General features: G+C 37.1%; 1 protein-coding gene across 2 annotated transcripts in view; it reads right to left on the bottom strand.

The window, feature by feature from the left end:
- pcsk5b (proprotein convertase subtilisin/kexin type 5b) overlaps positions 1-12,791 on the bottom strand; it is a 375,643-nt gene that overhangs the window by 30,765 nt on the left and 332,087 nt on the right. For both annotated transcript variants that reach the window (XM_072585118.1, XM_072585127.1), the window contains exons 27-29: positions 9,635-9,838; positions 2,799-2,885; positions 1,069-1,267 (exon numbers count right to left, since the gene is read on the bottom strand). In XM_072585118.1, coding sequence (XP_072441219.1) covers positions 1,069-1,267; positions 2,799-2,885; positions 9,635-9,838 — 490 coding nt within the window. The remainder of the gene's footprint in view (positions 1-1,068; positions 1,268-2,798; positions 2,886-9,634; positions 9,839-12,791) is intronic.

The following is a 12,791-nucleotide window of genomic DNA, read 5'->3' as shown; positions in this document are numbered from 1 at the left end:
ACTGTGTCTAGTTTTAGCCTCTTCCACTAAGGGGAAATATTTTCTTCGCACCCACTCTATCAATTTCCCTCAGGATCTTAAGTTTTAATAAGACCATTTCTCATTCTTGTAAACCCAACCAAAATGGACATAGTCCATCCAATCTTTCCTCATAAATTAACCCCTTCATCACAGAATCAGTCAAATTATCCCTTATCTAATTTGACAATTCACTGTGGCCAACTCTATCTTCATACACTTGTAATGTCTTTTATTTAAATTTAGTCTTCAGCTCACTCTTCTCTCCCTCAATCAGAATGCAAAATTCAACCATGTTATGATCACTTGCCTAAAGGCAATTTTACTAAAAGATCACTATTTAATCTTATTGCCTTGTCAAGAACAGTCTGTTTTCTGATGGGCTCTAGTATGTACTACTCTAAGGAACCATTCTAAAAATACTCCATGAACTTATCTTCCAAACTTCCTTTGCCAATCTGATTCATCCAATCTACATGATTATTACTTCATCTTTCTTGCAAGTCCTCATTATTTCTTCTTCAATACACTATCGTCCATTGTAGTTCCTGTTAGGGGGCTGCAAATTATTGCTGCAAGTGACTTTATTCCATTTCTATTATTTATCTATACTCAAACTGGTTATACATTAATCTAATTCTTAATTAACAGCATCACACTTTCCTTGCTTCCTATCCTTCTGGATTGACAAGTATCCTTACAGAGATAAAATTATGTTAATTCTCAAGAAGCAAACAGCACCACAGGCTGTGAAATGTGTGACCCACACTGGTGACTTCATTGATATAAATAATGAATCCTTTGCAGACCATCTCTTAAAGTCCATTGGTGGTGTTTGTCTTGGGAAATTGACGTCACATATCGCTGCTTTGAAGCCTTCATTGTTGTTTTCATTTGGAATTTCAAAGTAATACACTGATAATTATAGTAACCTAAGCATCAAACTTTTTTTTAGAAAACAATTCTACATTAGTGTAATTTACAAAGCTGTTTGGAACTTAGATTGACTTTATGATTGTTTAAGATACAGTAATGAAAGGAAACACTTACATTGGGCATTCACTTAAACATCTCCCCATGTGCAGATAAAGTGGACGATGTTGTCGTGTGCTACATTGGTGGCAGTTATTCTTGTTTCCTGAACAGATCTCACAGCCTTCTTCACAAGGCTCACATTTTTCATTGATTAGGCTAGCAAAGGTTTGTTTCGGGCAGTCATTGACACAGACTTGGCCATATAGGTAAAGACCTAGATATGAACAAAGTGTTTTGGGAATTATGCTATTTTTGTAATCATATAAACAATTGCAGCAAAAGATGCAAGATAATAATTGGCAGTGAATCAAGCTGGAAGCTATTTTGGCTAGCTTAGCTTCCCTTCAGACAAAAACAATCTAAGAGGAGTTTTTAATAGTTTCCACCAAACAGTAAGATAGTTAACAATGAGCAACTTCATTTCTCTGTCTGCAGCAGGTTTAACCCTGTTGCCACTGCAAATGAGTAATGTAGCTAATTGGGATACTACAATAAACATTGAATCCCAAAAGCTCTCTTGTATGGAATGGGCATGAGGTGGAGTCCCTAAAAAAGGTCAGCTTTAAACATAATGTTTGTGGCCAGAAGGAAGGAAAATGGACTCATTGAGTACAATTCCACTCTGCACCATTCTACCCACCATCCCTCCCCAGCTTCATGCCAGTGCCAGCAGAAAGGCTCTGGGATTCCTAATTATTCTATGTTGGGAATATGTAAACAGAGCTGGTAGTTGACTGGTCTCCCATGGAATATCCTGGTCTGTCAGCTTCAAGCCTCTCTGGCTTCTCACCTGAGTAATAAAATCACCCCTTCACCTCTATAGTCTCATCATGCTGATTAATGAGCGTTTGAATGGTTACACCAATTTGTACTTGTGCCCCATAGTCTTGGTGTCATGGTAACATTTTGTTATCATGCTGTAAGCACCTCCCCCTTGCTCTGTTGTAATTCTGGAAAATGCAGAACTAATTCTGCACTAAGCTTCTCTCCCTGACGAATGCTTTCATTGCACAATTTCTGAGCCAGAAAGAAGATACTACTTTAGAGCTACAGATTTCACATTTTCATTTACAATGTCCTTCGAATAGACCATCAAACAATCATTAAAATGAGACATTTTTTTCAGCTTGCGTGCTATGAACATAAATTTACAGTGCTGCTGGACCATTGTCTCTGATGTGGCAAATAACAGAGTATTTCCTTTGAGAAAGCAAATAAAATGTTGTTGCTTAGATGACTGAATTTAATCAAATGACTTTTTTCTCGTCTAAAATGATAGATCAAAATTCTTATCTCCCTTACAGTTGCAAGGCTCTAATAGAACGTGCACTGATCAACCTCTGTTTAGTTCTTAATGGGATTGAATGATATTAAATCTCTACAAATCCATTGTGATTGACAGAAAATGGTTAGTCTCACTCTCACTGACCATATGTGCAAAAGGGAAAAGTCATAATTAGAAATGTACTCCTAGGTTTGGGATTAAGGAAATTTGACTTCTTAATGCCTGTTGCTAATAATAAGTAGCAAAAAAGTGTTCTCTGCCCCAATCATTTGATAAGCTAGCAAAAGTATCAGAAAAAGAGACACCAGTTTATGAAGTGACAAGAATTTTGCTGTGTGGCTGCAAAAGACAGAACTTACTGTCTCGATGTATCCTCTTGTCCAAAGATCACTTATTTAGCAAGACAGATAGCTGACGACACATATTATTTGGAGCAAAATACAATCTGTGAGTTCTGTACCTGAAGGACAGCTGGTGCATTCATTCGATTCACCTCCTGTGCACGTCCTGCACAAATCATTACAGGTTTGACAGGTGCCTGTGTCATCTAAATGAAAATTCAAACAGTTAGTAGCACTGCTACATGCAGTGTTTTCTCATTGCAAATTTGCCTGTGCACATGACAAAACCATGCACACAGGACAGATATTCTTCTTGGCCACAAAGGCAATGTAAACATGGCTGGGAGGACTCTGCCAGCACCTTTGACCTCTTCTAATTTCCTGGGCTTGGGGTCACATTCATAACTTTGCAAGGCTCAGTGGCATGTTTGCAATTGGCAAGGTGACTGATTGAATTAGTTGTGGAGAGGGGTTTCAAGTGGTTGAGGAAAATAGTAATGATACCTGCCGCAATGTATTAATGGGAAGTGCCTTCAGCAGAAAAAATAACATTTTTTTAAGGAAAGAAATCTGTGTTGACTTGTGCACAATTTATTTCCTTAAAAATAAAGTTATTTCTCTGCTGTAGGCACACTCGATTCTTTCATCAGCTTAATCACCCTGCACACCAGGAACGGACTGGTTTTCCTAAGTGGCAATACTGTATTGATAGGAATTACATGCTGTAATCCAACCATTTAGATCTCATCACAGTACACTCATCCACATTTAGTTTAATGAATTATACAACCAATAACATATCTGGGAGGAAAATGCTGCTCTGCCATCAGTTGGCAAAGAATTAGCAGAAAGGCTCTCATTTTGATTGTCTTCTGCATTTTGGGTGAGGTAACTGAATGGCAGAGGAAAATCTGTCATATAAATTTATGTTGTTTATTTAAGTACCATTGCATCATATACAAAATCCTTTGTACCATCTTTATTAGACCAATTCTGTTACTTCCTTCAGATCTATTGCTGCAAAAATTGCAATGTTCTGTATTGCTCAAAGCTGAGGCAAACTGCAATATCCTTTTCTGAGCCATTACCATGGCCACCTTTGGCAAACACTCGATATCTAGCAGGGCTTAATATAGGCAGAAAATGGAAGTAATTTATATTGTTGTGGCTTTTCAGGTCATCTGCATCAGGAACATATGTTTCTTATTGGAAGGTCCAAAAATCTGTTCAGTAAATGCATGTTTCCAAACTTATTTTGGTTCACCTCTTCAACCTGCTGCCAGACCTTACCAGGTTTACTGTTCTCAGGGGGTTGTTAGCATAAGCTTTACTGAACATCTATGTGCATAACTGCCAATATTATGAACCCATTTAGCCAACCCACCAGCACATTTGCACAAAAAAGTTGGAAAGTGAAGTAAGCTCCCTTTTCCTTATGATATAGATTTGGCTCTCTATCTTACCAGAAACCTCAGAGGGTTCTCACTTGCCTATGCAATATGGGCCAGACCAAAATCCCTCAAAATATATTAAGAAGATAGCCTAGACCCTAACTTTTTGTTATCTTATACACAATTAACAGGCATTGTGTTCCAGACACAATTTTATCAGTCAAACTGCCAGTCTTGAAGCATAACACACTTTATTCATACACTATAGTTCAAATACAACAAAAGAAAGAACAAATTGGAAGACTATTGGAAAGCTCAACAGAAAAGTAGCTTATTTAACTATTAAACAACAACTGTTCCAATATAGTAGCATTCCTTAAACACACCCTTGGCAAAGGCAATTTCAGTAAAACAGATTGTCTCACATACAATTCTCCTGTCTAGGAGGGAAAAAAATCAAAAGAAAATTGTTAAAGAGAGTAGCAGGGAGAGATGTATCGCAGCTTCCAAACCTAGCTTCAAGATAGCGGTAACTGCTACTGAAAAACTAAATCTAAAAATCCTGGTCTGTGAGAGTTGGCACCACCCATTTAGGCTGCTTCTATTTTTGCAACTTTTAATTAAAAAAAAACCAAGGCCTCACCAACTGTTTACTTTATTGGTTCTGGGTAGACCACTTGACACCTCTGTCTTAACCTTTCTTCATTAAAAAAGAGCATAACCAAATAAAACTCTTAAAGCCATCATACCGTTACATTTATAATATGAGTGAGGACAACATCCTCTGGCAGTAATGGTAAAGAATGTTCCCCACTAATGTTTTATTTTTCAGCAAAACCAATCAGCTACTAGTAATCTGTCTGTTTCTTTGTGTTAATGGAATTGCCACTATTTTAAAATGTCTTGATAGGAAAAAGGTTCTCTTTAACCCAAACTTCTTAATTCTAGAGTGCTACTAGACCTTTGTGAGAACTGAATGGATCATAAACTTGAAAAGCTACAACAAAAGACTCTTGAAGTTGTTAACTATTTTTAATTAAAGACAGGAATTCAGATTGTCATCAATTAACCCACAAAGGTTCCCTAACAAGAATGAGTAGAATAACTAGTGTGTTAATTAACAAGGACATAGAATTTTGGAAAACTCAATGCGTCACATTTTGGAACCAGGGATCAGAAGTAAACTGAAGTGTCAAATGAATAGACTGGCATAAGTTAATAATTAAAAGTTGATTCTCTAAATCCCAATCTAAACCAAATGTCACCTTGGTCAAACAATTATATGTGTAGGAAGGATTTTTTTTGTTAAATTAAGTTTCAAAATATTACGTTCTTCACATTTAAATCAGAGTTTTGGAAGGACTGTTAAAGTAGATTGGAAATAATTTATTTGCTTATATTCATTCATGGAATGTGAGTGTCACTAGAAAAGCCATAATCTGTCCATCTTGAGGTGGCATTTGAGAGCATTTAAAAGTCAACCACATAGCTGTGTCTGGATCACATGTAGGCCAGACCAGGTACAGAAGGCAACCTTCCTTGAAGGACATTAGTGGCCCAGTTATGTTTTACAACAGTTGATAATGCTTGTTATGAGTTTAGATTTTTAAATCCAGATTTTGTTAATTTCAAATATCAGCCACTGCCATGGTGGAATTCCAACCTACATCCCCTGGGGTTCTGGATTACCAGTCCAGCAACATTAGCACTTATACCAACACTTCCCTGCAGCTATTTTTCATAGCTTTGGCACTGTTGTTATGAAGGTGTAGGTGTGTACTGTACCTTTAAGAAAGAGAGGACATTAGCAAGGACTGACTGAGAGCACATAGTGTGCTGAACAATTTAAAAATGTAACATTTGGTTGAAACAAATAGCTGGAAGTGTGTTGCCATGGTACAAAAACAAATTCAAATTCAGCCAAATTGTTTAAATTATGCCCCAGAGACCAAAAATCCAACTGAAATTGAATTTAGTGTTTTGATGACATCAAACCAATGAAATGATTCAATATTTTGGGGTATAAAACCGGACATTTTGAACAGTTATGGGGAGAACGGCCAAGAACATCAACAAGTATAGACTGATAGCCAAATAGCTCTCTGTAAGGTACCTGTCCATAAGAACCGTATGCAGCAGAACACTGAAGCTGACCTTGAGAAAAATCTACAGAGGAAAATCTACAAAGGAGAATTGACAAAGCTGACTGGTTTTGAAACATGATTTTCTTTTGTAAATCTTAATCAGGGTTTGTTTAAATTGGACCAGTATTGTAGAGTGGGAGGTAAAAGATAGGTTTAAGAGAATGGAGTTGTAAATAGTTGTTTGATGTTCTCTTTTGGACTTATAGAATAAAATTGTTAATTTTACTTTAAATAGTGAACTCTGGGAGAGTTCTTTGTCTCTCAAGATTTAACAGATTATGGCACAAGATGAACTTCTCTGTGTGTCAGGTTTAATTTAGCAGAGGGGTTTACCCCATACTGTAACACCGTATTTAGGTTTCTGTTGTTAAGACTGTATTTGACAGCAAACCTACACCTAACCAAATCAGGTCCAATATAAAATACAGCTTGTGTTACCTTAGTATGTTTGAAAAAGGTTTGGCATTTCAAAGTCCCAAGATCTTAAGTGGCTTGTCATTATTTATGGGTAAATTTTGCAGTGAGTGGGGTAGTCCTAAAGTTTTTTGTTTGTTTTGTCTCATTTTGGAAAATAAGTGCTTTTTTTTAGTCCTATTATATGACCAAACATGTCATGATTCCATCAAAGGACTTCAACCATCTTTGCTTACATGCAGACACAGAATATTACTCCAGATGTACTTTAAAAGAAGATGTAAAGACCATAAATAGTGCCATTGCCATCAAAAATTGTGACAAAACGTCTTCATAAAACTGTCCTGCTTCTTAAATCTCAGTAATTTGTCTGCTTTTGAATGCAGTCTGACCATATCTACAGCTTGCACAATGGGTTTTGCATAGTTGGGTTTTCCAAGCCAAATGTATTCAAAACTGTCCAAAAGGTTTCACACCTCGTTAGTTTGCATCGCGACATCATCATCATGATGTCCTTGGGACTTGTTACCTCCAGGTACAGGCCGACATTTAATATTGATTAAGCAAATAATATGGATCCTTTGATACCATTTTATCATGCTTACCTTGCATCTTCATTGACTCCATTTGTTAAAAATCAACAACAATTGGTTATAGTTCAACAGGTTTATTTGAAGTATTAGCTAGCTATCTGAGACAGGAGTAGCGCTCCGAAAGCTTGTACTTCCAAATAAACCTATAACTTGGTGTTGTGTGATTTTTAACTTTGTCCACCCTAGTCTAACACTGGCACCTCCTCATCATTCTCCATCTCTGGCAGTTTTAAATGAATGCAACACACAAATTGCCATTTCAAAATAGAACAGTAAACACTGGGGTCCTCTGGACCTGAAAGCCTGCATCTTAGAGTCATAAAATAGGCAGGCTGCAGGAATAGTGGATACATTGCTTGTAATTTTCTAGATTCTGGAAAGGTACCAGCAGATTGGAAAATTGCAAACATAACTCCTAAATTCAAGAAAGGAAACAGAAATATGGAATTACAGACTAGTTAGACTAGTATTGGTGGAAAGATGCTGGAAGCCATTATTAAGGAAGTCATAGTGATGCACAGCACAGAAACAAAGCTTTCGGTCCAACCCGTCCATGCCGATCAGATACCCAATCCAAGCTAGAGTCCCACTTGCCAGCACCCGGCCCATATTCCTCCAAACGTTTCCTATTCATATACCCATCCAGATGCCTTTTAAATGTTGCAATTGTGCTAGCCTCCCCCAATCTTCCAGCAACCAAGTCATACCAGGAAATTTAGAGAATTATGATAGTAATGAGTTTTGATTACCTTCTTGATGTCACCCTCAGTCAAATGTAGCCTTATATGAAGGACAGTCTGTATATTATATCTTTTGCATTGAAAAATGGGTAATGGAGACTGTTAATCTCTTAGAATAGCCTGACCAATCAGAGTCTACCTCCTTGCTCTGAACTTAATCATCTAAGATTTTCAGATAACAGTTCTTGACGCCAAACATAGTTCAACCAATCTGCAACTTCTTCTTTGTGTACCCTTTCTCAGTTTGGTTTCTGTGATTCCAGACCTGATGAGGGCAAGGCGAAAAGCTTTGACTTTATGCCTCTTTTTAGTGATGTAGGTAAGTGAAGTCAGTGGACAAAAACTTGGTAGATGGAATATAACGTGGGAAATGTGAGGTTTCCCACTTCGGTAGGAAGACTAGAGAAGGAAAATATCATTTAAATGTAGACCAGGCTAAAGAATTTACAAAGAGATTGGGCCACCTGAAACAAAGTATAGCAAGTGATTAAGAAGGCAAATGAGAGATGGATGGAGTTCAAATATAGGGGCATCATCTTCAAATGTATAGGGCATTAATGTGATCACTGAAGTACAACATACATTTTTGTTGTCCTTATTTTAAGAAGGAATCTGCTTACATTGGAGGTAATTCAGAGAAGATTCACTAGATTCCTGGGATGAACGTGCTGTTCTGTGAGAAAAGGTTGAGCAGGTAGGGCCTACACCTACTGCAGTTTAGAAGAATGAGAAGTGGCCTAATTGAAACATGTAAAACTCTGAGGAAGTTTGATAGGGTAGGTACTGAAAAAGTATTTGGCAACAGATGGAATTTAGAACTAAGGGGGACAGGTTATAATTAAAGGGTCTCATATTAAAACTGAGATGAGGATTGTTAAACTTTGAATTTATCCACCCCAAGAGCTAGGTTACCGAATATAATCAAGTCTAGACTTGGGTGGCAGGATTGGCGGGGTGTTGAAAAGAGGTTTTGGGGGGTACAGTTCAAACAAAGAAGTGGCTTAAAGCCACAATCAGGTCATCCATGATATTACTTAATAGCAGAGGAGGTTCAAGGGGCCAAATGGCCTACTCTTGCTCCTACTTCTTATATCTTATATTCTTTTGATTATAACAATTATATAAAGAAATAAATTTCTAATTCTGACCCATGGCATCAACTGTAGCTTGCTACTGTTTGTCCTACAGTGACTTGCCAATAACCACAGTCTATAGTTTCAAATGAATTGGTAATGATCTGACAGTTGTTCATGCCTGCGGAAAAATGGAGAACATTGGGGGGTGGTTAAGAAACTCATTTACCTGCAAACTATTCTGGGTTATTCTTGTTGAGGTTTTGCTCTGATTAAACATTAGGGCACATTCCTGTACAGCATCACTTTATGCATGAACTATATGTAATTCATCATTTTTTTTGTTTAAACCAAAACTATCTTTGAATTTTGAACAATCATTGCTTGTTCATTTTAAAATGTCTGCTAACAATTGTTAAGATGTAATTAAAAACATTTAATTTATCTATCAATAAAATTGCTTGTACACCCAATTCTTCCACCTTGTGTCTAACCCATCATTTGTATTTCAGCAAACATTAATAACATTTCACAATTTGAAAACGGATTCAGCATCCAAGTCTAATTTCCTCTTGGGCATTTATGGTAGATATGACTCACCTTGCCAGTAGGTTCCTTGTTTACAGCTTACTGAATGATCAGAGATGCATTTTCCATTCTGTAATATATATGAGCTCTCACAAATATCACAATCATCAAAGCTGGGACCATGGCACATACTGCATCTGGGATAACAACTTTCACAAACAGCACTATCTTCATTACCATAGTAACCACTTGGACAAGTTTGCACACATTGACTCTCTGAAATAACACAAAGTTACATGATCTCAATTATTAAATGGACAATTTTCAAATGCATTTCATGTGCACAATAAATCTAAATCTAAAAGGTTGGGATTGGAGAATTCCAGTGTTTTTTCTTATTGAAATAAGTGGCTTAACAGTGTATAATTCATAGTTTAATGTTGCTTTTTGCTCAAAAATACTTAATAATCAAGTTAAATAGGACAACACAGAAGGATTGCTTTGTTGAACAGTTTCAATTTGACAGAGCAGGTTATTTAACTAAAACAAGATTGAATTAAGAGACATAAGGGTAGAACTTCCACAAGTGCCCCAATCGTCCATCATAACTTTGGCTGAAAGCACAGGGCTAAGGCTTAAGTGCTGTCTGTTTAAACTTGACTGATGTTGCTCCCACAATTAGAATTTTATGGAAATTCTGAAAGTAATGAACATGACATTCATGTCAGGGATGAAACTTGGAACTTCATTAAAAGAACATTTGGACAGATTGGCAGAATAAAATGCAGCAATGAATGGATGTTCCTTCCAAGTTACAGAGATTACAGTTAAACAATAAAATAAAGTTATTTTCTTTAGAATGGCGAGAAATGAACTATCAAGCATTTAGATTTGCATACAACAAAGCATGTTTAAAAAAATCCAAAGTGCTTCCCAAATTGGCAGAAGGACAAAAAAGAACAAGCCAAGAAGAAAGGTTAGAAGATATCTGAGCGATGTGATTTGCAAAGGCTTTTAAATATGGAGAGACAAATTGATTTAGGAAGGTAATTTCAGTGAGAAAAATGAAGATGGTTGCAAATTCTGGTCCTGGTTATATATAGGGATCCAGGTGAAGTTTTGCATTGTTTTCTCTTTCAGAGACTTGGGGGACATTAAGAAGAAACTGCTAATGCAACAATGAGTAGAACTGGAAAGGTATGGGATGGAGTGCCAAATATTATAGATGTATTGAATGTTGCAAACAAACCACTGGTGCATTATAGTTGAGGTAGAGTGCAGACTCCAATTCCCCTTTATAGTTGAGGTAGGGTGTAATCTCCAATTCACTTTATAGTTGAGGTAGAGTGCAGACTCCAGTTCCCCTTTATAGTTGAGGTAGGGTGCAATCTCCAATTCTCCTTTATAGTTGAAGTAGGGTGCAGTGTCCCATTCCCCTTTATAGTTGAGGTAGGGTGCAGTCTCCAATTGTCCTTTATATTTTGAGTCTATAAGACCATAAGATGTAGGAGCAGAAGTAGGCCATTCAGCCCATCAGATTTGCTCCACCATTCAATGTGATCATGGCTGAGCTGATAATCTTCATTTTGCTGCCTTTTCCCCATAACCATTGACTCCCTTGCTGGTTAAAGATCTGCCTATCTGGGACTTGCATATAACTAATCACCGAGCCTTGACAGCTCTCTGCTGTGAAAAAGAATTTCAGAGATTGATTATGCACTGGAAAAAAAAACGTCTTCATCTCTGTCTTCAATGGACAATCCCTTACTCTGAGATTACGCCCTCTGGTCTTAGACTTTCCCACAAGATGAATAAGCTCTCTGCATCCACCCTATTCTCATAAAGTAATCCCTCCAAACCTGGATCAACCTAGTGAACCTTCTCTGGACTGCCTCCAATGCCAGTATATCTTTCCTTAGATAAGGTGCCAAAACTGTTCTTAATATTCCAGCTTTGGTTCAACAAGAGCCTTGTACAGTTTTTCTGCTCCATATCCCTGTGAAATAAAGTCTACTTGCCTTCCCTATTTCCTGGTGAAATTAGATGCTATCGTTTTTGTAATTCATGTGCAAAACTTCCAAATCTTATACTGTATTTTTCTGCAGTTTTCTGCATTTAATCAATATTCTGCACCTCTATACTTTCTCTCAAAGTGTATAGCCTTATATTTTCCCACATGATACTACATTAGCCAAGTTTTTGTCTACTTGCTTACCTTCCCTATCATCCTCATTATTTGCCTTCCCAGCTGTGTTTGTGGCATTCAGAAACTTGGCCAGAGTACTTTCATTTTTGTTATCTATGTTATTAATACCTACTAGAATTAACTGTGGCTCCAGCACTGATCCCTACAGCACTCCAATAGTCACCAGTTGCCATTCTGAAAATGCTTCCTTTATCACGATTCTCTGTTTTCTATTAGCTAGTCAATCCTCTATCCATTCTAATATACTGGCCCAAACAGAATGGGCTTTGTTCTTATTAAGTAGCCTTGAGTGCAACACTCTATTTAACGTCTGGCTGAAACTATGCTGTCTCTCCTTAATTTTATTATTCATTTTTAAATGTTCTGCTTCACCTTCTTTAGAATCTACTCTAATAAGAAACTGCCAAGCTAGCTGGCTATTTGTTACTTGGTTTTCTATCTCCTTCCCTTTTTGAATAAGTGTTTTACATTGGTTGCGTTTTAATCATGTGGGACTTGTCCTGAATCTAAGAATTCTTGGAAGATTACTACCATTTTCTCTGCACTGGCTTCTTGTACAATCCTTAAATGCAAACCATCAGGTTAGAGGCTTGTCAGCCTTTAGCCACATTAACTTCCTTAGTTCTTTTTCGCATGAAATTAACAATGGTAGAAGACAAACCATTATTGAGTCTTAATAAGAAGAGGAACTAATATTAATAACAAGATGCAGTTTGTTACATGATAGCAATAAGTACAAGTTTCAGTGTCTTGTTAGCTATAATTACAAAACCTAGAAGGAGCCAGAGATGACATTTCTGTCCCATAATACTAGGTCAAAAATCATAAAACACCAGGTTCTAGTCCAATGGGTTTATTTGAAAACACAAGCTTTTTGGAGAGCTGTTCCTTCATCAGGTGAAGGTGCAGTGCTCCGAAAACTAGTGTTTTTCAGATAAACCCATTGGATCAGAACCTGATGTTGTGTGATTTTTAACCTTGTCCAACCCAGTCACCTCCACATTATGGCCCATTATACTAGGC

The sequence above is a fragment of the Chiloscyllium punctatum genome, chromosome 2 (genome assembly GCF_047496795.1).
Source record: "Chiloscyllium punctatum isolate Juve2018m chromosome 2, sChiPun1.3, whole genome shotgun sequence".
NCBI classification, from domain to species: domain Eukaryota; kingdom Metazoa; phylum Chordata; class Chondrichthyes; order Orectolobiformes; family Hemiscylliidae; genus Chiloscyllium; species Chiloscyllium punctatum.
Note: the sequence above shows the minus strand (reverse complement) of the source record. Positions and strands in the feature narration are given on the sequence as shown.